The sequence below is a fragment of the Excalfactoria chinensis genome, chromosome 1 (genome assembly GCF_039878825.1).
Source record: "Excalfactoria chinensis isolate bCotChi1 chromosome 1, bCotChi1.hap2, whole genome shotgun sequence".
Lineage (NCBI taxonomy): Eukaryota > Metazoa > Chordata > Aves > Galliformes > Phasianidae > Excalfactoria > Excalfactoria chinensis.
The window spans coordinates 109,499,429-109,526,671 of NC_092825.1; the positions used below are offsets into that span (position 1 = coordinate 109,499,429).

A 27,243-nucleotide genomic window follows, 5' to 3' on the forward strand; every position below is an offset into this window, starting at 1 on the left:
AGCCATGTGTTTGGAAGATATTCTGCAGGAGACACAACATGTCCATAGCAGGGGTTTTGGCATCCTGTACTGGCCCCTCACTGCAGGAAAGACACTGAGGCCCTGGAATGCGTTCAGAGGAGGGCTACGAAGCTGGTGAGGGGGTCCGGAGCACAGGCCTTGTGAGGAGTGGCTGAGGGAGCTGGATTGTTCAGGCCTGGAGAAGAGGAGGCTCAGGGGAGACCTTATTGGCAGCTATTAAAATGATGACTTGGTTAAAACAAACAAACAAACAAACAAAAACTCTTCCACATCATAGTCAGGATTCTGGTATTTAATTTATTAAATAAATAATTCAATTTTTTTAAGCTCATTTTCTCTTCCCCCTCCCCTCCCCTGCCCTTCCCTCCCCTTCTCTCTTCTCTCTTCTCTCTTCTCTTCTCTCTTCTCTTCCCTCTTCTCTTCTCTCTTCTCTCTTCTCTCATCTCTCTTCTCTCTTTCCTCTCTCCTCTCTCCTCTCTCCTCTCTCCTCTCTCCTCTCTCCTCTCTCCTCTCTCCTCTCTCCTCTCTCCTCTCTCCTCACTCCTCTCTCCTCTCTCCCCTCTCCCCTCTCCCCCTCTCCCCTCTCCCCTCTCCCCTCTCCCCTCTCCCCTCTCCCCTCTCCCCTCTCCCCCTCTTCCCCTCTCTCTCCCCTCTCCCCTCTCCCCTCTCCCTCTCCCCTCTCCCTCTCCCCTCTCCCCTCTCCCCTCTCCCCTCTCCCCTCTCCCCTCTCCCCTCTCCCCTCTCCCCTCTCTCCTCTCTCCTCTCTCCTCTCTCCTCTCTCCTCTCTCCTCTCTCCTCTCCTCTCCTCTCCTCTCCTCTCCTCTCCTCTCCTCTCCTCTCCTCTCCTCTCCTCTCCTCTTCCCTTCACTTACCTGCCCTTCCACTGCAATCTCCTTTTCTCCTTCATTTTTCTACCCCTCTCCCCTCCTTCTCCCTCCCCTCCCCTTTTACATTTACTTATTCATACCATTTTCCTTCCCTCTCCCCTCCCCTCTCCTGTCCCCTCCGCCCACCTTCTCTTCCCTCCTCTCCCCTCCCAATCTCCTTTTTTTCCTTCCTTTTTCTATCCCTCTTACCCTCCCTTTTCCCTCCCTTCCCCTTTTACATTTACTTATTCATACTATTTTCCTTTCCTCTCCCCTCCCCTGTCCCCCTCCCTACCACCTACACTTCTCTCCCCTCCCTCCTCTCCACTCCCTCCCCTTTTACATTTAACTATTTAATTATTCATTCCAATTTCCTTCCCTATCCCCACCCCCCCTACCTTTCCCCTCCTCTTGTCTCCCCTCCACACCTCTCTTCCCCTTTTACATTTACCTTTTCCGTTCCCTTTTTCTTTCTCTCTCGCCTTCCCCTTCCTCCTTTCCCCTCCTCTCCTCCCCTCTACTCTCTTCTCCTCCCCTCTTCTCTTTTTTACCTTCTCTTTTTCCCCTCTCCCCCTTCCACTCCTGTCCTTCTCCCCTTCCTCACACCCTCCCTCTCCCCTCCTTCCCCCTTTCCTCCTCTCCCTTCTCTCCCATTCTGTTCTCCCCTTCCCTTCCCTTCCCTTCCCTTCCCTTCCCTTCCCTTCCTTCCCTTCCCTTCCCTTCCCTTCCCTTCCCTTCCCTTCCCTTCCCTTCCCTTCCCTTCCCTTCCCTTCCCTTCTCTCCCCGTTCTGTTCTCCTCTTTCCTTCCCTTCCCATTTGCTCTTCCCCTTCCCATTTGCTCTTCTTCTCTTTTCTCTTCTCTTCTCTTCTCTTCTCTTTCTTCTCTCTCTCTTCTCTTCTCTTCTCTTCTCTTCTCCTTCTCTTCTCTTCTCTTCTCTTCTCTTCTCTTCTCTTCTCTTCTCTTCTCTTCTCTTCTCTTCTCTTCCTCTTCTCCTTTCTCTTCTCTTCTCTTCTCTTCCTTCTCTTCCCTTCTCTTCCCTTCTCTTCCCTTCTCTTTCCTTCCCTTCTTTTCTACCGGCTCCACCATTGAAGACAAAAACTTCTTATTCTCCTCCATGTCTCACTGGAAAAATAGAGAGTCTCAAGTTGTGACTGAGTAAATTTCACCTCAAACAGACTTTGAGAAGAAAAAGAAAAGCTGCTGCTTCCCTGGATCCCTCTGACAGAGGCAAGCTACAACTGAGAGCGCAGCAACAGCAAGGGCAGGAGTGACAATACCTGTCCGTCAACTCAGGCAGCCGGGAGAAGCTGCCAACTGTGGCCTCTGCATTACAGCGGGTGAGGATGACCACCCGCCTGGAATATGAAGGGCATGAACGTGCTCTGCTGCAAGGACAACGTGCAGCTGCGCAGAATGTAGAGGATCAGCAGCGTCTGAAAGAAGAAGGCGAGAAAGAATGACTTGCTGCATCCTTGACCTAACCATGGACATTCAGCACATGAGCAGTGCCTGTTCCCTTGACATGCTGCCAAGGCCTAAGCCTACATTTCAGGCCAGCCACCCTGTCCAAACCCTGGCCCTGCACTCAGGCTGTGCTTCTTTAGCACAAGAGGTAAACAGCACAAAGCGTAATGCAAACAGCCAGAAAGAGTCCAAGACACATAGAAGAAAGTCTCTTACATCTTGACGGATGTCCTTTACATTCATCTGCAGAAAGGTGATCAGCCACTTCCCAGCAGCACGCACACGCATTCCTTTGGCCTACTGGAAGGTGTCCTTGATGCCATCATGAAGTCTATGGTGTGTTCCAGAGGGAAGTTTCTGCACACGATCTGCAGAGAAATGAGAAGCAGGAGAGATCCCATCACTGATCTGCAGCAGCTCTTCAAAACATAAAGCGGTCTTGAGAGCATTCTCAGTTCAGCAGCTTGCCGGTCATTCAAGTGGCCATCACAACGCTCCTGCTGTCCTTACCCTGCTATTCATACCTACAGTGGTTGAGCCTTCTCTCAGCTTTTCCACGCATGGTGTTTGCTTATATGCAAAGCCTACCCCCAGCAGCCACGGTCATACACGTGCACACACTCACATGCACAGCCACACGCACACCACACGCGCATTCATGTCATGGAATCAGCTCCTTGCGCTGGGCACCTGAAGGCCAGACATAGCTCAGAGCCTCCTGCTACTTGCTGAGAAAAGTGATCTCAGGGTGACAGCTCCTTCTGGAAGTGGTGTGAGAGGCAGCAGAAGCGGAGGGATGTGCAGAAGCCTACACATTGAGATCGCATCACCCCTTTTTGGGTCCACTTACCCTTGAGATTTTGGACGAGGTCTGGAGCTGAGAGGTGGTGCTGCAGTCATTCAGCCATGTGTTTGGAAGATATTCTGCAGGAGACACAACATGTCCACAGCAGGGGTTTTGGCGTCCTGTACAAATGCCCACGTCTGTGCAGACACAAGCTCTGCTGCTGGAAGTTCACTCCCCTTGCAGACCAGTGCATGGTGTAAATGGTATAGAGATGGTCTTCAGTAGTTATTCAAATGAAGACTTGGTAAAAAAAAATACTCTTTTCACTTCTCAACCATTTAAGTATTTAAAAATGTTTGATAGATAATACAGATTTTTTAACTCAGCTTTCCTTTTCATTCTTCTACCGTTTCCACTCTCGAAGATAAAGCTCTCTTTTTCTCCTCCATGTCTTGCTAGAAAAAGGAAAATCTCAAGTTACGACTGAGTAATTTTCACCTCAAACAGACTTTGAGAGGATCAAAGAAAAGCTGCTTTGTCTTGGATCCCTCTGACAGAGGCAAGCTACAACTGGGACTGTAGCAACAGCAAAGGCAGGAGTGCCAGTACCTGTCTGTGGCTCGAGCAGCCGGAAGAAATTGTCAATCGTGATCTCTGTGTGAAAGCGGGTGAGGATGACCACTGCCTGGCACAGGAAGGGCATGAACGCGCTCTGCTGCATGGAGAACATGCAGCAGTGCAGGATGTAGAGAATCTGTGGCACCTGAAAGAAGAAGGGGAGAAAGAATGACTTGCTGCATCCTTGACTCTGCAGGGCCTAAACATGGACATTCAGCACATGAGCAGGGCCTGCTCCCTTGACATGATGTCAAAGCCTAAGCTTAAATTTCACACCAGTCACCCTATCCAGGGTGTGCTTCTTTAGCACAAGAGGCAAATGGCACAAGGCATAGTGCAAAGCCAGAAAAAGTCTCTTACATCCCGCCGGATGTTCTTTCCATTCATCTGCAGAAAGGTGATCATCCACTTCCCAGCAGCACGCACACGCATTCCTCTGGCCTTCTGGAAGGTGTCCTTGATGGCCATCATGAAGTCTGTGGTGTGGTCCAGGGGAAAGTTTCTGCACACGATCTGCAGAGAAATGAGAAGAAGGAGAGATCCCATCACTGATCCTGCAGCAGCTCTTCAAAACATAAAGCGGTCTTGAGGGCATTCTTAGTTCAGCGGCTTGCCGGTCATTCAAGTGGCCATCACATCACTATCCATACCCTGCTGTTCATACAGAAGGCAGTTGAGCCTTCTCTCAGCTTCTGCAGCGATGGTGTTTGCTTACATGCAAAACCTATCTCCCAGCAGCCACAGTCTCACATACACACACATGCACGCACACACGTCATGGAATCAGCTCCTTGCGCTGGGCACCTGAAGGCCAGACATAGCTCAGAGCCTCCTGCTACTTGCTGAGAAAAGTGATCTCAGGGTGGCAGCTCCTTCTGGAAGTGGTGTGAGAGGCTGGGGGGAGCAGAAGGTTGTGCAGAAGCCTACACACAGAGATCCCACTACCCCATTTTGGGTCTACTTACCCTTGCGATTTTGGACGAGGTCTGGAGCTGAGAGGTGGTGCTGCAGTCATTCAGCCCCTCACACAGGCTCCCAATGTCTCCTGTCTGGATGACTCTATTGGTCACCTTGGCTGAAGGGCATGGGGAGAAAAGGGAAGTCACGCATCTGGAAAAGGAACCACTTTCCACGGGGGAGAGACAGAGGACAGAGTGGGGAGAAGGCAGCTGCACACGGTGCCTCTCCCTTCTGTAAAGTAGGCCCAGCCCATGGGCTCCAGTGGTGCTGCAGAGGAGAGCAGAGGGATGGTACATGGCCACTCTACTTACCTTGGATGCGGAAAAGGGAGCTCAGACAGGTGATAGCCAGCTGGCGGGTTGTGGGCATGGGGTCACACATCAGAGGTGCCAGCAATCCCACCAAGGAGCCAAAGTGCTTGCAGGCATCTCCCCTCTGCATGGGTGAGAGGCAGGGAACAAGCTGTAGGCAGCCCCAGCTCTCCCTTGCTTCTCCTGCCTGTGCCTTCCCCATGCAGTGGGTGGCGTAGCATGCACAGCTGGGCAGAGCTTACCTTCCAGCTCAGGGGTGCTGAGCTGGGAGGGAGCCAGGGACATGAGGTGGGGCTCTCTACTCACTTGAAGATTTTCACAAGCAGCCAGCAGCTGGGAGCAGGTCTGCAGGGCCCTCTTGCGCTCCCACATGTTGCCTGAAGTCATTGCTATCTGCAGGATCTGGAGCAGAGCATCTGTCTTACTGTGGACATCTTTTCCCTTTCCCTTTCCTCTCCCTCTCCCTCTCCCTTTCCCACCTCTGTCACTCCTTTCCCAGCACTTTCCCTCAGAACCTACACTGTGTTTCCACACACCCCCCTCACTGAGCACCAGCACTGCTGCCCCCACTCTCTGCAGACACTCCCGCCTCCTAACCCAGGAGCTTTTCCTTGGCTGTGGCCTGTCAGGGGCTGGTTCCTGCCTTTCCCCCTGCAGGGCCCATTTCTCTGCCATTTCTGAGCTCGCAGTGAGCTGGCACGTCAGCAGGAGATTTCTCTCCTCTCGTAGTCCTCTCAGTCCCCAGATCTCTGTCCCTACTATCAACAGGTATCACGCTTTCTCCCTTGCCCCACACATACTCACATGGACTATGTTCTGGAAGAAGCCACGGCTGGGCTCTGTCTCCAGAAGAACTACCATGAGCCGGCTGAGAGCTTTCAATGATGTTTGCTGAAGCTGAAAGCAGAAGAAAGGACTGAAGTGTGGCATCACGGCTGCTGCCAGAGCATGGGTTGTGTGTGCTGAGGAAGGGCTCTGACTGAAAGGTGACTGGGAAAATTATGGCAGGTTACCTGCAGGTACTGAGCTGCTTGCTGTGACTTCCTGATCTTCCGCATCATCTCTGCTGAAGGGTGGGTCACAATGTTCTTGCAGCACAGAACCAGCATTTCAAACATGTCCTTGCTTCCTAAATAGGGCTTCAGCTTGCTGACAGGAGGAAAAAAGGAAGAGAAAGCAGAAAGGGCCTTTACCAGTGCTGTCCAGGCTGGTTCAGACGACATCTGAGTTTCTCCTAATGGACATCTGCAAAGCCAACACTCCCAGGCGGTGCTGCTGAGCTCTGTCTTTAGTTTCAGCAGCACCAGCCTTCTCCCTGGCAGCAGTGAACCACTTTCCACTCTGAGGGGAAGGAGACTCCAGGTCTCCCTTCTCTTCCCTGCCAGGAGACAGGAGCACCAGGGCCTTTTTCCCTGCCCAGAACCTCATCTTTGCTGGGCACGACAGCACAGCCAACTCTCCTGTAGATGCCGGTCCTCCCTGCCTTGTAACCCCAGAGGTTACCCTTACCTCAACTGCTCCAGGGCCAGAACCACCTTGAGGGGCACTGGCGAGACAGGGCTGCCCAAGTAATACTCCTTCAGCAAGTCCTGCAAGTACCAGAGAGACACTGTCAAAGTGGGCAAGGGGCACACGAGAGCTCTTCTGTCCAGCCCAGAGGCAGACACAACTGCCACACACCAACCCCATCACTCCCACATTTCCTACCAAAGCAATGCAGGATGCAACAGCTCCACAGCTGGTGGCCCTAGACTGCTGCCCAGCCTCTGCCTGCCAGCACCCAAGGTCCCCACCAGCTGGAGCCATCTGGCTGAGGGAGACCTGTATGCCTACACTCTGCTGTAGACAGCCTTGGCTCTAGGCACTCACCATCAGGATCTCCATCAGCTTGCCCTTCAAGGAGGGGTTAAAGCAGGCAGAGTCACCCACAGCACGGAAGGCAGAGCTGAAGTCGGTGATGCTCTGCACCAGCGCGAGCTTGTTCTGCAAGTCCTGAGGCCCAAGAGAGAAAAACATCCTTTGAAGTGCAGGAAGGGCCGAGGGCTACAAGGGGAACATGTGGGGGCAACACTAAGGGAAGGATTGGATCTTCATCTGGACACAGACCATTCCCTGAGGGACCTTAGGAAAGAGAAGACCCATTTCAGCACCCCACCCCCTGCCCACCACATGGAGGGGCTGCAGATGGAGGCTCTGACACCCTGATGTGCTTTGAGCTCTCACCTGGCAGCTGCAACTGTAGAGAAGCAGGATGTTGCCCACGATGTCTCCCTCCAGGTGGACTAGCAGTTGTTCCTTGGAAGCTCGCAGTGCTAAGCTGCCATGGGCGAGGATGAGAGCGCTGCGTGTGGCATGAGCTCTCGTGCTGCCCAGCTCCATCTGCATGGGGAGAAATGCCTTGAGACACTCGCTCAACAGCCCCTGGTGCACTTGGGCTTCAAAGGCAGGAGCTGCCTTGAAAATAAGACAGAAGAGAGCCAAGATGAAAAAGCATAATGCTTTACCTCCTTCAGTATGGAAGTCTTCTCATTCTTGCCTTTGCACAGCCTGGACGCAAACATGGTGAGTGTGTCCAGGACTGTGTGGAAGCTGCTCTCAGCGGCATGGCTGAGAAGAGAGATCATTCCCTGCATGAAAGAACAAGGGGTGTTTGGTGCAGGCCTGAACCAGCTGGCACAGCCAGCCACAGTGTCCAGGCTGGTCTTCGCCTGAAGGAAGAGGCAGCAGTGAGGAGATTGAAAGGTCTGGAGCAGGGCCAGAAGAAGCCCTCTGCCCCAGGGACAGAGCAGAGTTGCTGGCAGCTGGTTGGAAGGAGAGCTCACCTGGACTTCAGATGGCTTCTCCATGTTTGCTTCCTCCAGGTGTTGGAGCAGCTTCTCTTGGACATGGAGGACTTCCTGACAGGCTCCCAGTACTGTCCCCAGTGCCTTGTACAGGAAAGACTGCATGGGAAGGGAAGAGAAGGGATGGGAGGGAAGAAGCTGAGATGTGTCAGCAGCCTGACCTACTGGGAGAGGGCCAGGTGGGAAGGACCCACACTCCCTGGGAGTCACTGAGAGCAGCTGCAGGGCCGAGCTTTAACCAGCCCTGAGGATTTTGCAGGGAAAGGCTCTCTGGGGGACACAGGCCAGGGAAGCAGTGTGAACAGCCTGCGTGGGCAGAGCACCAGCACCAGCCCCAGCCCCAGTTGGGTACCTGCAGCTGCCCCGCTGGGTAGAGCTGGGTGAACCCACCTTTTCTTCAGAGCTGCTGGGAGAGCTGCTCAGCCATCGGCTCAGCTCACAGCTCAGGGCCTCGGCCCAGGCCTCATCCTCCATGGTCTCCAATGATGTCCTCAGGAGCTGTTGGAGAACAGGAGAAGCCAATGATCCCTTGCTCTTTGCTTCTTCCCACATTCCTAAGTCACCACAGCCTTCTGAGTACAGGTGACTGGAAGAACAGCCCCTCTCCCAGCTCCCCCCAGCATTCCCTCCCTGGCTCATATGGGAGCAGGGCTCCTTGGTGCCGGCAAGCAATACTTTCCAGCAATGCTGTACCTTTAGGAGACGGTGCTCCCACTCTGCAGAGTCTGGGAAGCTCTCATCTTTCCCTGCACAGCAACAGGAAACAAAAGACACATGCTTGGGATCAAGTCATGAAAGAGCTGCTGCAAACCATGCTTGGCCTTGGGCACTCAGCACTGCCAAGCTGTGTCCTGCACCCCCTCAACAATGACCTGTCCCTCCCCACGGACACTGTCTCAGCAGGAGCACGGAACTGCTCCAAGACTGCTGTTTGGGGAGACATGAAGGGCCCATCCATGACCTGGAACAGGCAGATCCCAAGGGGCAAAAATCCCCAGGCCTCAATGCTGTCTCCCTGGAATGGGAACAACGGCAGAGCAAGCACTGGGCTGCAGGCAATGCTTCCCCTCTGCGACACAGCAGAGCTGCATTTTCACTCTCCCCCCTTTCCCTGCCTCCCCCCCTCCCTCCCCACCAGCACTTTACCTTCAAGGCACTGCAGCAGCAGGGGGATCTCAGCAGCCCATGTGGCCTCCCACAGCTCTGTGGATCCTGCTGTGGAGGTTTTGCATGAGCAGCAAGGCAGCGGCTTGGAGTTCACTGCCTGCAAAAGGACTCCCTGCCACCACCTGTATGAGATCAAGGGGAAGGAGGGTCACTTCTGCAGCAAGGACAGCAGCTTCTCCCAAGAGGGAAGCAGCTTGGCTCTGCCCTGGTGGACAAGGAGCAGCTAGCAGCTTTGCCCATGGCACTGCAAGCCCGTGAAGAGAACAGCATCCCCAGGGGTGAGACAGGTGCTGGAATGCTCAGCCATGCTGCTTCCTCCTCAGGGCTCATGGCATCAGCCTCTGAAGCATCTACTCACCAACAGGCGTGCCAGCAGTGTCTGGGGAGTCAGCAGTGGGCCTGTGGGGAGAAAGAAGTGCTGAGTGAGACTCCAAGACATGCTGCGCTCCACCTCTTGCACCTCTGCTGTCCCTTCTGAGTGCTAACACCAGTCAGCAGAGCTCACTGGAGGAGTTTCTGCTCCTACCTTGAAACATGGAGGTGACAAAGTGTGGATCCAGCTCTTCTATCTCCTGTACCGTCAGGTCCCCTCTCTCAGCCAGGGCTCGGACACAGCGGGAGACGGGGATCAGCATGCCGGTGTACTGGGCTGGCACCACGTACAGCAGCAGCCGCGGCCACAGGAGCTGTAAGAAACGAGGCAGTTGAGCATGTCAGCTTTCCTGCCTCTGCTCAGAGATGAAGAGGACTCTCTGAATTTCCCTGAGCCTTGTGTGCTTCAGAGCACGTTGGAGGACAGACCTGGGGTGGTGGAAGGGGCAAGGAACATGTGGTGCGAAGGCAAGGAGTGGCAGAAGTGCAGACTGTGACTTACTTTGGTCACCCCTCTCACAGAGACATCCAGTGACCCCAGGATGTCCATACACAGCTCTTGGAGTTCTCCTTCTTCCTGGGCTTCCTGGGCAGAAAGGTTTCCAGCTGCCTGCATGACAGAGTTGTTGGAACACTGGTTACTCTCAGTTCTCAGGAGCCTCTCATAGGCTCAGGTGTGGCCCCACTGGTGTTTCTGTGCCATCCTCTGAACAGCACGGGTCTTCCAAAGGAAGATGCTGCCCACTCTCCTTACCCTTCTTTCTGTGGTGCGGCTGAACTCACTGAAGATATGCCCCACCACATCCCAGGCTGAGCAGCTCCAGGCATTAACACTGAGCACATCCTTGATGAAATGCAGAATGGCCCTCCTCACCTGCCAGGGATCAATGGTGGGTTTGATATTTTTTTTCCCTTTTTAGACACGCACAGAGCAGAGGAGAAGCCTTTGCCCCTGAGGTGAAGGCCAGGCCTTAGCACCAGACTGTGCACTTCCTGTGCATGGTACAGGGACCTGCCCACTCCACTCTGCTTGGTCTCCCCACAAGAGCCATTGAGACCACGTGGTCAATGCCACAGCACCTTTCTTGACACCCCAGCCCTGCCCATGTTGGCAGCAGCATCGCTTCTTGCCATTGGGCTCTCAGAGGACACAAAGGAGAGGGGGAATACTTCTCTGGGTCTGAGTCCTTCTAGTACAGCCTCACCAGCCTCTGCCCCAAGGCAAAGGCTCTCTCTACCACCCAACAGCTCTTTCCTTTCCTGAATCAGCTCACCTGGGTCCTGGGGTCCCTGCACAGACACTGCACAGACTCCACAACCTGGGGCAGCTTCTCTGTCATCACAGGCTCTGCAATAAATGCACAGAAGCATGCGTGGAGGCACAACCCAGATGGCAAAAGGGATCTCTGGAAGTCCTGACCTGTGGTACTGACCATCAGAGCGAGCCAGAGCACCAAGCAGACCCAGGGCTGCCACACAACTGGCCTTCCTCTCATCACCCAGCTGTGACTGTAGAAACAGGATTGTTTCCTCTGCGCAGATTTGGGCTACAGGGAGAAAATCCCGCTCAGTGTTAGCAAGAAGCTTAAACCCATTCTGGAGGTTTGCAAGAGAGTTCTTGGACAGGGCATCACCAAGCATTACCAAAGCTGCTCTCCTTACCCTGAAGCAGGATGCAGTGGGTCAGCTCTTCTCTGTCAGCCTTGTTGCGCTGCTTGGTGTTGTCAGAGAGCTGCGGGAACAAGGTTCGTTTTAGAAAATTGCATCAGCATTGAGGATGGAAAAGAAACTGTGCTGCCAGCTCGCATCTCCCTCGGCACTTTCGGGAAGAGGATGTGCAGACAAAACTCAGCCTGCCCCACAACATCCCCAGGGGCACACACACAGCTCTGGAGCAGTCATGGTAATGCAGGAGCTAAGGCTGAGCAGCCATCAGAGGCTCAGAGATCCACAGTCCTCCTGAGACTTAGCCAAGAGGGAAACTGCTGTGGGTGCAAGGATAGGCTCCCCTTACCTGGTAGAAGGTGGCACTGGTGATGGCCAGAAACTTGTCCTTGGGGATGACCGTCTCAATGCCCTTTAAGGCCTCCAGGAAGATACTGAGGCTCTGCAAGAGATCAGGAGGGGAAGAAAAGGCTGAAGCCACATCTAGCCACTTGGGAGCAGAGAAACTGATTACCAATAGTTTGTCTGCTGGGAGAAGATCCTGCACAGGTGTTCTGGTTTGTACCGCCCTCCCTGCAGCACCAAGAGAGTCTCTCTGCTCTCAACCTAGTCTGTTCGGGCATCCTTTGCAGGCATTTCCCACCCAGCAGCCTTCTTCTCTCCCATCAGATGCAACTGAACGTGGTCCCCCTGGCTGTTAGCACAGAGCTCCTCAGGCACTTGGAGCCCAACAGGGATGGTGGTGAAGCCTCCCAACCCCAGGAGATGGGCCCCAGTGACTCCTGGCTCTCTCCTGACTCTGTCCAGGTTGTTCCTTCCTTGACTGAAGAGCTGAGGAAGCCTCAGACCTCCCTTGTACACTTATTCCTTCTTTCTTTCTCCCAGGGCTCCCCACCTCTTCCCTCCATCCCGCTGTCCCCTCTTGGCATTGGCCCCACGTCCACGCAGAGCCCTGCACAACATCTCACCTTGGTCGCCCTGCAGGTGTCTTGGACCTCCTGACACTGGTGCACAAGCCAGAGGAGCTGCTCCCAGACATGCTCTTGGTGCAGCTCCTCTTGCAGGAGGACAGCCATCATGGCAACCACAGCCCCGAGGACGGCCTGTTTGTCCTGGAGAGGGATGAAAGAGGCCCAGCATCAAAGACTGAAGGTCTGCCCTTCCTACAGAGAAAGCTTTCTCTTTCCCTTCCCTTTCCCCATATCCCTGTACCCAGCAGGAGATGGGCTCGCTCTGGAGGGCACGCAGGTTTTTCCCACACCCTTCATCCCCAGCTCTCCCTGCCACAATGCTGTGACATGCAGCTGCTCCCTGGCAGGGAGATCCAGCCCCAAACACAGAGCCAGTTCAGGGCCCTTTGCAGAGCCCGGCATCTCCCTCTCATCACCCCTCTGCTCTCAGCCTGCTGGGGACAGACAGAGCTGCCAACATGGATGTCCACATTGCCATCCCGGGCTGGGAATGCAGCAGAGCTCACCTTTTCCTCCTTGCAGACCTGCCAGTTCCTCAGCACAGAGCAGAACAGCTGGTAAAGATTCTCACAGATCTGCTCTTTCTCCATGGCAGGCCAAGGGCATTGCTTTCCAGAGGACAAGTGAACCTTGAATCCTTCAGACCACTGTTTCACAACTGGAAAAACAAAACAAACAAACAAAAAATGTGTAATTAATTAAAAATAAATTTAATCATAAAATAAAATAATAGTAATAATAATAATAATAATAAAACGTAAGATAAAGGGGAGTCCCTGAGACTCTGCAGCAGGGTGAGATGCAACAGCTGTCCCGAGCCCCCCTGCTCTGCTGCTGACACTCACCAGTACAAACGATGGACAGGGTCCGGCCGCTCTTCACCTGGTCCACCACACTGCGCAGGCCAGCCAGCGTCAGCCGCATGAAGGGGATGCACTGTGTAGCTGCAGAGAGGAAGGAGAGATCCAGGGTCAGAGCCTCAGCAGTGAGGGAGAAGCAGCTGCAGCACTGCATCTCCCAGCTCAACACAGATTACATGTAGAGGGGAATGACCCCTTTCCCCAGTTATCATTGAAGTCAGGAGGCTGAGGGCACTCTACCATAGCTACTGAAAAGTTTGCTCAGGGTGATGAGCACAAACTCCTTGGACATCTCCCCTGTTGCCTTCAGGTGTCCCTGGAGCTCGGCCATCACCAAGCAGAAGTGCATCCGGGCCAGAGCCACCAGGACGTTGCTGGCAGCCGTCCTCACGCTGTCTGTCACTCCCTGAAAAAGAGTCACTGGTGACACACAGCACAGGAGGCTGCCTGAGACCTTCCCTAGGGAGGGCAAAGCCACCACTATCCGCCAGCAGAACACCAGCGTGGGCAGACGGCTCCCTTTGCCTTTGGGAGTGACCCCTCACCTGGGCTGCTGTCAGGTCCTGGGACACCTCTGCCAGCAGGCGGTTCACCACTCCGCATGGTGGGCGGCCGTCGTCGTCTTCCCACAAGACGCTCTCGAGCTCGTAGTAAACCTGAGCTCGGTCACCCTGGGGACAGGGATCAGACATGTTTTGCTTTGCCCTTGTTCCCGGGGAGCCACCCGCTGCCACCCATTGCTGTGCCAATGTGCTTCTGGGGCCTGGCACCCATGGGACCGTGGCACTGGGCCGGGGCAAGGACTGATGGTTGGATGTCCCAGCTCACCTCCTGGTCTTGCAGGCGCTGCAGCAGCAAAGTCACGGCACAGGTGGGGACAGGGCTTGCCACCCTGCCTCTCCCTCTGCGACGTGTACATCTGGGCATGCAGCCCACACAGGCAAAGAGACCTGGAAGGAAAGAGCAGAGCTGCTGGTGTTGCTTGGAGCCAGGGCCGAGCATCCAGCCAGCTCTTGGGAGGAACTCTCCTCCAGCCCCATGGCGTGGGGTGAGCTGCGTTGGAACATGTATGGTCAGCGGGGAGACAGGAGAGAGAGCCTTCCTGTTGCTGGGGTGCTGGGGAAACCATGGTGGGCAGCTGCACTCAGCAGAGCAAGGACAGTGCTGCTGGCACATCCTAAACAGACACTGGCGGCACACACGTGCTCCGGCAGCGTCACTGTGTCTGGAGAGGTGGAGGGACCTCACCTCGAAGGGCTCTCAGCCGCTCCATCACTACACAATATGTCCAGATAGACACAACGCTCTCTCAGGGTCCTACTCCAGCGGGTCCCACAAGAGACTGGGCCACCACTCCCACTGCTGCTGCAGGGGTGTAAAGACATCAATTGTGACATCACACAGAGGAGTGTCACTTCACAGAATGGCGTGCCCTGGGCTGCATCCTGCAATGATCATATTTTATGATCAGCTCATGTGTCTGTGGAACTGACCCCTAGAATTAAGTCTCCAAGTCAGAAAGAATTGTTTTTTTGGTATTATTAGATAAGTGTTTTTCTAAAGTGCCTTCGATCTACAGATTTCTAAGAACACTCTGAGATCAATTCTGTGCCTAAGTTTGATTTCTAAATGTTTTTAGGACAAATACATGCAGGACAAGACAGAAAATAATAGCTGTTGTGTAATGCATACATGTAAATCCAATTAAAAATAACTTTCTGTGCTGGTATCTGTTTGTATAAAGGCTAAAGACAGGTTAGAAGAAACAGATCGGTTTCTTTATATTCACTGCGTGGCACAAAGTGAATCTAGGATGAATAATGGAAAAATATTTTTAATGTCTTCCACTGCAATAACTTCAGAAGTCACCTGTAACACAAACACTTATATTTTATTTATTTTATTTCTGAATAATACGAATATTAAGCTGATATCAGTCTCAGCTTTAAGTTAGTTTTCAGAAGTCGGGATTTGTGTGACTCAAACTGAAACCATTAGCCAAACGCAGCTGTGGTATAAATTTATAAAGATGAATTCTAATATATTTTATATTATCTGAAACATTTCGTACAAACGCTCCCATGAAGATCTCATATTTAGAAAGATTCCAACGTCAGAATAAGTGTATTGCCTTTAGATCACTATCTGACTGCAAAATGAATCACTTCCTATTTACGTGTTTTCCATCTTGCATTTAATAATCAGCATTGCTTTCCTTCGAGCAATCCTTTGATTGCTCGAAGGAAAGCAATGTGAGCACCCTTATCTCATTACAGAAAGTAATTTTTTTCCAGTTCTAGCAGTAATTTCTTCAGCACTTATTTCAACTAAGCCAGAAAATGCTCCCTCACACTGCAATATGCATGTATACAGCCAGCTATATTGACACAGCCATGGTTATGCCTTCTTAGTTTCCTGAGAAAACTTTTAGAGTGGAAAGTAGTTGCCACCGTTATTATCTTTAATTTCTGTGACTTAATTGTGACTTTCAAATGAGCACATCGGGTGACATCCATCGACATTCCCAATCAGCAAACCTGCAGGGTCTAACATAATGCGCCTGCTGCTTTTATCAATATGTTCAGCTAAAATCCAAGAACCGTGGTTGGGTGTTTGGGGTTTTTTTGTTGTTTCAAAAGTCACAGCTTTTAGCATCTCTGACGTGAATGTAATATGCAAGTTCTCAAATAAGTCTCTCTCTAATGAACTATTGTACAAGCTTATTTTTCTTCCTAGTCCATGATCCTGGGCAAAAGGTATGTAAAAACGTCAATGCTATACATATGATGGATGAAAGATCACATACAGCAAGGCAGATAAGTGACCTTTGATGGTCTGTTCTGAAAGGCCAGCATTCAAAAACAGGAGCTCTTCTGTATTTATCCCTCTCATCTTTCACAACCCAGACATATAAAATACGTCACTCATCCTACTGAGTGTAATTTCCTGTACGTTACTGTTACAAATCATGTAGTATCTGGTCTCCCTCAGGTTCTGCGCTTCAGTACTTAGCATACCTTTTATTACTATCATTGTTTTGACTACAGAGTTGAGGCCTGGCTTAGGCAGGATGTAGCAGTAAGCACATGAACAGGCTTTTCTGAGGGAGAAATCCTGTGTGTGATCCAGAGGTCATCCAACCTCCTAGCCCTGTGTGCTTTATCTTCTGATTTGCAAGCTCCACCAGCCCAGAGGAGATCAGCTGTCTTAATAGCTCATAGCCTGAAATTCAGCCTTTAACGCTGTTAGCCTTGTTTGGTTGGGTTTTTTTAGTCACTTTAAGGTTTAGCTCCGATGTCTTCAATGAATATGAGAAATACCCTGGGACTGTCTGAAGGAATTAGACAGCAGACTTAACATGGAAGCCTAACACCACTGAGGAAACAACCCATTGTGTGTCATACCTGGAGGATGGCAAGCTCAACTCACACATCTCAGGGAATCAATGAATTTTAATGGTGGCAGGCCTGTGTTGCCGTGCACAATTATAGTTTAAACCCCCCCTTGCCCAGGTACTAGCGAAACCCTCGCTAGGGCCAAAAAGACCACCGTGACTCATCAAGAAAGGTGGCAAAATGGCGTTTATTAGGAGTAATCAACACCTTATATACCTTAATTACTTCGTCTACGCCCCCTAGGGTGCACGTTTGAAATGCGCGCCCAAGGTACATCACAGGGCATGGGACGGAAGAGGCTGGGTTATTATCACCGTCACATCCCGAAAAAGCCCCGCTACCGCCTATATGTTTACAACATCTCCCCCCCTCCGAATACTACAAGGTTCAGCCTCGTTAGCATCTACAACAGGCCTGCAGTGTGTTACAACATGCTGCAGCCAGGACCCACTGCATAGTTGCCTGCAAATAATATTCAACCCCTCTAATCTACGTGTTCACTGCTCAAAGTCCTCCTCTGAGCGGCTAAAAATCCCCCTGTTGTAAGCAACTTTACTATTCCCATCATAAGCCCTATCACAGCAGCCACCCATGTGTACAAGACAGGCAGTGCTTCCTGAACTCCTTTCCCACAGGCACCCCTATACAGAGTCTGCAGGCACAGGTGATCCAGAGAGACCAGATATGTGTCATCTTCAAGCTAGAAGCCACGCAAAGCTGCCGTAGTGGGGCAAAGCTAATAACCCTTGTGAGAACATATTACTCTGGGCCTCAACATGAGCTGAAACATTAGTGTGGCTTCCGGTTGACGTAGAATCTGATGCGAGTGCGCTCAAATTGCACAAAAATTGCGCAAGAACTTCTTTACGGTGAGGGTGACGGAGCACTGGAACAGGCTGCCCAGGGAGGTGGTGGAGTCTCCTTCTCTGGAGATATTCAAGACCCGCCTGGACGCCTACCTGTGCGACGTGGTGTAGGGAGCCTGCTTTGGCAGGGGGGTTGGACTCGATGATCTCTAGAGGTCCCTTCCAACCCCTATAATTCTGTGATTCTGTGATTCTGTGAAATCTGCTTGTAAAAGACTGCTGGGACGTTTGAATCTCTGGAGAATTGGATGCTCGCTGAAGCTTTCTCAACATACTTTCAGCACTCAGAGTTTAATAAAAATTAAGGGATCTGCCAGACATCTGGATGGCCCTTTTCGTATCCTGGGATTATTGCAATATAAGCAGCTGGAATAAAATCTAAGGCAGATGGAACCATAGATTCTATTACAACCCCCTATTTTTGAGGCTTTATGATTATGCACACTTTAGTTGCTTACAGTGACCACATCTGATGTTTGCATAATGCAATTTTCTTTGGAAAGTTTCAGCACTAATGGTTCAGACTTCCTTGAGAATAAACTCGGGGGATCACATCCTTTAGCCCATGTATTGTAGCCTTTGCATTGAATATTCTATTTTCTCTGGGCTGTAGTGAAGGAGTTTGACCTGTTTTGTAAGGTGAATTGGGAAGAGTTTTGCAACATAGTGGAAAATCTGTTTAACTGACCAATAGTAAAAAGCAGTCTTAGATTGGACGTGATGGTAAAGCCTGATTAGAAAACTAACTACAGTCCTTCGAGTCTGTCACAGGTTACCCTAAAATCTACCGGCACCCATGACAGGGGTATAGACGGCCTGCAGGGCCACTATCCCAAAAGGAAAAGAAAACAGGGAAAGAGAAAATAAATACAGCGGCAGCGATCTAAGGAGGCACACTATTTTACTAAATACTATATCGGAATACAGAATAACACAATATAATGCAATATAATTGGAATTAAGGCTAACGAATCAAGTAAAATAAGAGAGAGTGAGTCCCGAAACCGAGAGGCCTACTGTAACTCTAGGCGAAACAGCTGGGACGCTCCCACACGGCTCTCCCCCTGGCTGGCAGGATCCAAGAGAACGAGTCCAGCACTGAAGTGAGATTATATAGTCCTGGTCAAATGACTGACCGTGGTGCTCCCTGGGACATGTAGTCTTCTTTCTGTGAGCAGCAGATTCGTCCAAATTATCTATGCTTAACATGATGTTATGATGTGGAATACTGATAGCAAAATTACAAAATTGCAAAACCATGACATTCCACCCCTTATTCTACATCATTACATTATGCTTATTACACACACACACACACATATATAGTTGTGAGTAATCAGCAACCTTATTTTCTTAACAACTTATATCTATTTCATGCAAATCTTTAGGCTGAAAATAAAACTCCGTAACTTAACACACTATTATTTGCTAAGTCGAGGAAATGGCAAAACTGCCAGAAAGAGGAACATGATAACGGTGGAGGGAGAAAAAGGGGAAAGGCAGCACTAGTGGGGCCTCCCCCACGTCAAGGTGCACTCATCCTTTCCCTAAGCTACAGGGCTGCTGCACAGAGGACTTCTCGGGACTGTCCTCCTCTGTCTCCATCAATCTGGATGTCAGGCAGGAGCCCAGAGCATAAGCAGAGGGGAGAAGCAGACCAGCATCACTGCTGGTGGTATGGCCATCCTCCAAGTCATCTGTTCCCTCCAGTGGAACAGAAACATCAAGGAGAGGCTCATCAAGAAACTCCCCAGCAGGTGATCACAGTATCACAGTATCGTGCAAGTTGGAAGGGACCTTAGAGATCATTGAGTCCAACTCCCAGGATTCGAGCCTTCTGTGTAGCAGAGCGGCACTTCTACCACTTGTGCCACAGCGGGAATTCGAACCTGGGCCTCCGGCGTTGCAAGCGGCAGTTCTACCACCGCGCCACCGGGGCGCACGTTGGTGCCAGCAGCTTCACATCCTGGCCTGGAGAGTTCAGCTCCAAACCCTCATAGGGGAACAGCGAACCCAGGCCTTGTGGCTGCAGGATGACCCCCCTCATTGTGGGGTGGCTCACTTGGCACATCCACACCATCCTCACCATGGGCTTCTGCTTCTTGCCCAGGTGACAGGGATAGGAGTGGAACTGCTGGGGCAGTGTCTGGAGTACCATGCCTCCATAGAACTTGCTTCTCCAGCCCTAATATGGTATTTCGGGTGATAGCATGGGGTACTGCGTATGTTTCGAGCCACCCAGTGGTTGCCTCCACCATGGTGAGCACATAACGCTTACCATTGCGAGATCATGGCAAGGTGATATAATCAATCTACCATGCCTCCCCATATTTATATTTTTGCCATTGCCCTTCCCCCCAAAAAGTTTTCATCCTCTTGGCTTGTTTAATTATGGCACATATTTCACAGTCATGAATGACCTAGCAATAGCATGCATAGTTAAGTCCACCCCTCGGTCACTGGACCACTTATATGTTGCATCTCTTGCTTGATGGCCCAAGGTCTCATGGGCCCATCGAGCTAGGAATAATTCAATCTTGTTCTGCCAGTCCAAGTCTATTTGAGCCACCTCAGTTTTGGCAGCTCGATCAACCTGATGGTTATTTTAATGTTCTTCGGTAGCCTTACTCTTAGGCACGTGAGCATCTACATGGCGCACCTTTACAACAATGTTTCTTATTTGGGCAGCAATGTTTTTCCACAGTTCAGCAGCCCAAATAGGTTTACCTCTTTGTCGTTGCCAGTTGTTTTGTTCTCACTGCTGCAACCACCCCCATAAGACATTTGCCACCGTCCATGAATCAGTATAAAGATGAAGCATTGGCCACCTCTCCTGTTCAGCCACATCTAAGGCCACCCCTCATGCCGGACAGCCGGGCCTCCAGCGGGCTGGATGGGGGGCAGCACGACCTCCTGCCCCGTGGCCATAGCAGCGGGTGCCTGCTCAGCCCGGAAGCGCACTAACCCCTTCCAGATATGGAACAGACCCACCGGGGGAGCCGGGACCGGTGTTGTCCGCTTGGGGTTGCGCTGCTCCGCTACAGGCTGCCTCGTCTGGGCTCGGGAAGGAGCCTTGCTCTGACCGGAGGTTGTTACACTCGGACTGGAGGGCGTCGTGCTCAGACTGGAGGGCGTTGCGCTCGGACTGGAGAGTGTTGCACTTGGACTGGAGAGTGTCATGTCCAGACTGGAGGGTGTCACACTCGAACTGGAGAGTGTCACACTCGGACTGGAGAGTGTTACACTCGGACTGAAGGGCGTCTCTCACAGACTGGGGTGCATCTTGCCTGGACCAGAGGGCATCAAGTTCGGACCGGAGGGTGTCACGCTGATATAGGAGGTCATATCTCTCAGCTCTGAGACTCTCCATCTCAGCTCTGAGACTCTCTCTCTCAGCTTCAAAAACTTTTTCCCTCTCTGCCTTTTCAGCTCTGAGACTCTCTCTCTCAGCTTCAAAATTGAATAAGGCCCAATAGGCATTAGCCAGGCCCCAAATCATTTGTGCCTCCTGAGATCTGCCTGTGCCGCAACATTCCTGCCTCAAATATGCAATCAAGCTCTCAGGATTCTTCAAGTGTTCAGGAGTAAAGTTCCATGACACTGAAGATGTTTGCCTTTTTAAAGTCTCCTCAAAGCCTCTCCACACTCCCTGCCACTCAGTATTCTCTGGTTCTGGGGAAGACTTCCTCAGAATGTTATAAATCCAGATACTGAGTGAGATTAATAAAATAACCAACAGTATGTTCAGGGAAATTAACAGTGTGGTCAAATGGGCATTCAAAAACTGCATAATGGATTCAGGGAAGGGACAAGGAGCATGCAGTCCCCTGAAAAGCAGTTTTACTAGCAGTTTTAACAGAGCACACATTTTTTTTTTCCTCTCTTCAATAACGAGATAGCAGAGCTAAAAGTTTACAAAATATTCTGGGGTATTGGCAGTCCGCCTGGACTTTCAAGGTCAAGCTCCCAGGTGCAGAAACGTAAACTTCAGATAGCTCCTTAACGAAAAAAAAACTCGTAGCTCTGTAAAAAACTAAAAGGACAGCAGGAAAAACAGCAGCTTTTGCAGTTTTTGCCCACTTTTGCCCCTTTTTGCCCAAATTTCTTGGCAATTTGCCCGCATCCTCCACCAATTATCTGTCACAGGTTACCCTAAAATCTACCGGCACCCATGACAGGGGTATAGACGGCCTGCAGGGCCACTATCCCAAAAGGAAAAGAAAACAGGGAAAGAGAAAATAAATACAGCGGCAGCGATCTAAGGAGGCACACTATTTTACTAAATACTATATCGGAATACAGAATAACACAATATAATGCAATATAATTGGAATTAAGGCTAACGAATCAAGTAAAATAAGAGAGAGTGAGTCCCGAAACCGAGAGGCCTACTGTAACTCTAGGCGAAACGGCTGGAACGCTCCCACACGGCTCTCCCCCTGGCTGGCAGGATCCAAGAGAACGAGTCCAGCACTGAAGTGAGATTATATAGTCCTGGTCAAATGACTGACCGTGGTGCTCCCTGGGACATGTAGTCTTCTTTCTGTGAGCAGCAGATTCGTCCAAATTATCTATGCTTAACATGATGTTATGATGTGGAATACTGATAGCAAAATTACAAAATTGCAAAACCATGACAGAGTCTAACATCACTGAACAGACACACTTTTGCAGCTCGTCAGGCTGACCAAACTGCATCCGTGCTACCAAAGAGAGACTGCATCAAAGAAAGGATCTGGCTGCATCTTCTGCTCTCCTTGCTTTGGAGTGCAGACTTTGACTAGAACACTGAGAAACAAACTGTCCTCAAGAGAAAAATTGATTTCATCTAATTTCAGTGATTTAAATCACAGAATTGAAGGCTGTAAAAACTATCAAAGTTCATTCTAGAAGGCATTCCTGAGAACTCTTCCATACTGAAAAAAACTAGATGCATGTGTAACACTATAATGTGATGGAAAGCACAGCAAGGTAGCAAAGTCCTAGGCTGCAGCAAGTGAGGATAAGCCTGAATGCAACAGCCATAGATATAGAAACAAAAGGGGGGAAAAAACGGAAAGAAAAAAAAAAAGAAAAACCAACTGCTTACTCCTGGAGGCCTCAGGTACACAGGAATCTCCAGTGGGATACCTTGACCTCCAATGACAGCTCTGAAATGAGGTCTGTGAAGAGGTGGACCCTGGCTTCCCATCACTGATTCCCATAGAAGGCTAAAAATCTAACTGTCTAAACCACTGAACCGTAAGGCAAGCAAAACTCTTGTGATATTTTAAAACATAGTCCGCTAACTTCTATATTGCACTAATGAAAACTAGCTGAGGCTGTGGTTGATTTTAGGAGATTACTTCTACATGTATAAATCTTCTGTCCTATAGATTTTCAAGAACCATATAGAGATAGCACTGAGTGACATGGTTTAGTGGGCATGGTGGCGATGGGTCAACAGCTGGACTAGATGACCTTAGTGGTCTCTTCCCCCAGCTGTGGGGTTGGCCACCTCCTGCAACAGCACAGGGAAGGGCCAGAGTTCCCCAGCCCATGGGACTCTGGTTCTTCCTTGCTGGCATGACAGCAGACTTTCATTGTATAACCCAGCACTACATGGTTGCTATGAAGTCCATATGGATTTTGGAAGTGTCACAAACAACAAGTAAAACGGCTGTTGTGGAAGGGGAGACGATGTGCAGTGATGAAACGACAGCACCTTCAGCAGCAGCCGTCACCTGCCACCAGCACATGCATGGGGTTGTAGCCGGACTTGCACTGGTGGGGCAGCACTCCAGTATTGATGAAGACCAGGAGGCCTCCCACCCCCTAGGGTGAAATCGGAGTGATCAGCTCGCTCCCTGAGGTGCCTGTACACCAATGCACACAGCATGGGGAATAAGCAGGAGGAGTTAGAAATCCATGTTTGGGCAGGAGATTGTGATCTGGTGGCAATTACAGACACACGGTGGGACAGCTCACATGGCTGGAATGTGGTCATGGATGGCTGTGTCCTTCTCAGGAAAGACAGGCCAGCAAGGAGAGGTGCTGGAGTTGCTCCTTATGTGGGAGAGCAACTAGAATGTACTGAGTGCTGTCCAGGGGCGGATGAGCAGTGAGTTAAGAGTTTGTGGGTGAGAATGAAGGGGCAGGCTGGCATGGGTGATACTGCAGCACATGTCTACTACAGGCCACTGCATCAGGACAAGAAGTTGAGGCCTTCTTCAGGCAGCTGATAGCAGCCTCGCACTTACAGGCACTGGCAATCATGGAGGACTTTTTGCTGGAAGGCCTGCTCAGGCAGCCATCCACAGTCCAGGAGGTTCCTCCAGTGCACTGATGATAACCTGATGCAAATGGTGGATGAGCCAACTAGGAGAGGAGCGCTGCTGGACCTTATTCCCACTAACAAGGAAGGTCTGGTTGAAGTGATGAAGGCAGAGGGCAGCCTTGGTTGCAGTGACCATGAGACGGGGGAGTTCAGGATCTCATGTGGCAGGAAAAGAATACCAAGCAGAATCACAGCCCTGGACTTCAGTAGGGCCAACTTTGGCCTTTTCAAGCAATTGCTGGGGAAGTCCCCTCTTTTCACTTCTTAGCCAAGATTCTGGCATTTAAAATGTTTTAATACATAATATATATATATATATATATATATATTTTTAGCTCTTTCCTTTTCATTCTTCTCCCGGCTCCACTCTCAAAGATAAAACTCTCTTATTCTCCTCCACATCTCGCTAGAAAAAGGAAAGTCTCAAGTTGTGACTGAGTAATTTTTGCCTCAAACAGACTCTGAGAGGAACAAAGAAAAGCTGCTTCCTCCTGGGATCTCTCTGACAGAGGCAAGCTGCAACTGGGACCGCAGCAACAGCAAAGGCAGGAGTGCCAGTACCTGTCTGTGGGCTCAGGCAGCCAGAAGAAGTTGTCAATTGAGACTTCTGTGTGACAGTGGGTGAGGATGGCCACCACCTGGCACAGGAAGGGCATGAGCATGCTCTGCTGCATGGATGACGTGCAGCCGTGCAGGATGCAGACCATCAGTGGCACCTGAAAGAAGAAGGGGAGAAAGAATGACTTGCTGCATCCTTGACTCTGCAGGGCCTAACCATGCACATTCAGCACATGAGCAGTGCCTGCTCCCTTGACGTGCTGCTGAGGCCTTAGCCTAATTTCAGACCAGTGACCCTGTGAGTGCACTGTTAGCAAGCTTGGTGGTGATGAAAAACTGGGAGGAGTTGCTGACACGCTAGAAGGCTGTGCTGCCACCCAGTGAGACCTAGACAGGCTGGAGAGTTGGGCAGGAAGAAATGTAATGAAATACAACAAGGGCAAATGTAGAGACTTGTGTCTGAGCAAGAACAACGCCAGGTACCAGTATAGGTTGGGGACTGACCTGTTGGAGAGCAGAATAGGGGAAAGGGACTTGGGGGTCCTGGTGGACAGCAGCGTGACCACGAGCCAGCAATGCAAGAAGGCCAGTGGCATCCTGGGGCATACCAGAAGGGGCATGGTTAGTAGGTCAAAAGAGGTTCTCCTCCCCCTCTACTCTGCCCTGGTGAGACCACATCTGGAGTATTGTGTCCAGTTCTGGGCCGCACTGTTCAAGAGGGATGGGGAACTGCTTCAGAGAGTCCAGCACAGAGCCACAAAGATGTTGAAGGGACTGGAACATCTCCCTTATGAGGAAAGGCTGAGGGAGCTGGGTCTCTTAGCTTGGAGGAGACTGAGAGATGGCCTCATGAACGTTTATAAATATGGAAATAGTGTGTGTGTCCGGAGGATGGAGCCAGGCTCTTCTCAGTGACATCCAGTGATAGGACAAGGGGTAATGGGTGCAAGCTGGAACATAGGAGGTTCCACAAAAATATGAGAAAAAACTTCTTCATGGTGAGGGTAACAGAACACTGGAACGGGCTGCCCAGAGAGATTGTGGGGTCTCCTTCTCTGAAGACATTCAGAACCTGCCTGAACTCATTCCTGTCTGACCTAAGCAAGGTGTTTCTGCTATGGCAGGGGGATTGGACTAGATGATCTTTTGAGGTTCCTTCCAAACCCTGACACTGTGATTCTCTGATTGAGTAACTGGTATGGCAAAGAGACGGCAGCTATTAAAATGAAGACTTGGAAAAAAAAATACTATTTTCACTTTTCAGCCAAGATTCAGGCATTTAATTTTTTTAAATAAATGACACATTATTTTTTAGCTCTTCCTCTTCTTCTTCTTTCTCTTCTCTTCTCTTCTCTTCTCTTCTCTTCTCTTCTCTTCTCTTCTCTTCTCTTCTCTTCTCTTCTCTTCTCTTCTCTTCTCTTCTCTTCTCTTCTCTTCTCTTCTCTTCTCTTCTCTCCTCTTCCCTCCTCTTCCCTCCTCTTCCCTCCTCTTCCCTCCTCTTCCCTCCTCTTCCTTCCTCTTCCCTCCTCTTCCCTCCTCTTCCCTCCTCTTCCCTCCTCTTCCCTTTTCTTCCCTCCTCTTCCCCTCCCTTCCCCTCCCTTCCCCTCCCTTCCCTTGCCTTCCCTTCCCTTCCCTTCCCTTCCCTTCCCTTCCCTTCCCTTCCCTTCCCTTCCCTTCCCTTCCCTTCCCTTCCCTTCCCTTCCCTTCCCTTCCCTTCCCTTCCCTTCCCTTCCCTTCCCTTCCCTTCCCTTCCCTTCCCTTCCCTTCCCTTCCCTTCCCTTCCCTTCCCTTCCCTTCTCTTCCCTTCCCTTCCCTTCCCTTCTCTTGATCTTTCAAAAGGAAGAAACGTTTCCCTTTTTTCTTCTCTGCTGAACCTTAGAAGTACAAAGGAAATGCTTGATTTGAATTCATTTACTTTTATCATTCACGTGAGTGCATCTTGACTCAGATATCTTCGTTCTTTCTTTCCATCTTTTGCAATCCATTTCAAAAACAAGGGTACATTAAATTCCTATCAAAGTGATTTCAAATGCAGAAGAATCATACAGTCACAAAGCCACGGGGTTTCTGTTTTATCTGGATGTCAGCCTGACCGACCTCCTGCTCAAAGCAGGAGGGCTCAGCACCACATCGTCTCTGTCACGGCTTTGTCTAAGTTGATCTAGAACACAGAATCACAGAATCACAGAATCACAGAATTATAGGGGTTGGAAGGGACCTCTAGAGATCATCGAGTCCAACCCCCCTGCCAAAGCAGGCTCCCTACACCACGTCGCACAGGTAGGCGTCCAGGCGGGTTTTGAATATCTCCAGAGAAGGAGACTCCACCACCTCCCTGGGCAGCCTGTTCCAGTGCTCCGTCACCCTCACCGTAAAGAAGTTCTTGCGCACATTCGTGCGGAACTTCCTATGCTGAAGTTTCAGCCCATTGCCCCTAGTCCTGTCCCCACGCACTACTGAAAAGAGAATAGCCTCGCCACTATGGCTCCCACACTTAAGGTATTTATAAACCTGGATCAAGTCCCCTCTCAGCCTTCTTTTCTCAAGGCTAAACAGACCCAGTTCCCTAAGTCTCTCGTCAGAGGGGAGATGCACCAGGCCCTTCACCATCTTTGTGGCACTCCGCTGGACTCTTTCCAAGAGATCCCTGTCTTTTTTGTACTGGGGAGCCCAGAACTGGACACAGTATTCCAGATGAGGCCTCACCAGGGCAGAGTAGAGGGGGAGGATCACCTCCCTCAACCTGCTGGCTACGCTCTTTTTAATGCACCCAAGAATGCCATTGGCCTTTTTGACTACAAGGGCACACTGCTGGCTCATGGCCAACCTGTCGTCCACCAGGACGCCCAGGTCCCTCTCAGCAGAGCATGACACCCCAAAGGACAGAGATTTTATCACCTTTCTGGGAAGCCTGCCCAATGCCCCATCACTGGTGGCTTCACTTCACCTGACATTCAAGCTGAAGCTGGCCTACCTTGCTGCTGCTCGTTTACAGTGTATCTATCGTCCTTGGCTCTGTTCCCTTTCAGTGGATGTATGGAACTATTAAACTGTCCCCCTTAGCTTCCGTCTCCAGACTGAAGAAGCCCAGTTCCCTCAACATCAAACAGGCCACGTATCCATCATTCCAGATCATCTTCTAGGACTGGGTGCCTGAACTGCACACATTAAACTAATTATAAATTCACTGGTACTGAAAAGG

At 50.7% G+C, this 27,243-nt stretch overlaps 2 protein-coding genes across 2 annotated transcripts in view; both read right to left on the reverse strand.

Annotated features, from left to right (window-relative positions):
- Positions 1 to 1,990: 1,990 nt before the first annotated feature.
- LOC140255319 (maestro heat-like repeat-containing protein family member 2B) lies at positions 1,991 to 14,179 on the reverse strand. Its single transcript, XM_072342780.1, is given in 32 exon segments — positions 1,991 to 2,010; positions 3,749 to 3,902; positions 4,118 to 4,270; positions 4,723 to 4,832; positions 5,029 to 5,152; positions 5,335 to 5,421; positions 5,833 to 5,925; positions 6,042 to 6,177; positions 6,538 to 6,617; positions 6,898 to 7,020; positions 7,252 to 7,407; positions 7,533 to 7,655; positions 7,851 to 7,970; positions 8,262 to 8,369; positions 8,565 to 8,617; positions 9,018 to 9,063; positions 9,065 to 9,160; positions 9,397 to 9,437; positions 9,565 to 9,724; positions 9,913 to 10,020; positions 10,165 to 10,284; positions 10,685 to 10,758; positions 10,844 to 10,957; positions 11,073 to 11,142; positions 11,425 to 11,517; positions 12,044 to 12,187; positions 12,553 to 12,704; positions 12,892 to 12,990; positions 13,147 to 13,312; positions 13,452 to 13,577; positions 13,735 to 13,856; positions 14,155 to 14,179. Coding segments are annotated over 32 exon segments (3,396 nt in total).
- Positions 14,180 to 22,886: 8,707 nt separating this feature from the next.
- Positions 22,887 to 27,243, reverse strand: part of LOC140253814 (maestro heat-like repeat-containing protein family member 2B) — a 17,165-nt gene continuing 12,808 nt past the window's right edge. The window contains exons 30-31 of the mRNA XM_072339816.1: positions 24,045 to 24,199; positions 22,887 to 23,022 (exon numbers count right to left, since the gene is read on the reverse strand). Coding sequence (XP_072195917.1) covers positions 22,887 to 23,022; positions 24,045 to 24,199 — 291 coding nt within the window. The remainder of the gene's footprint in view (positions 23,023 to 24,044; positions 24,200 to 27,243) is intronic.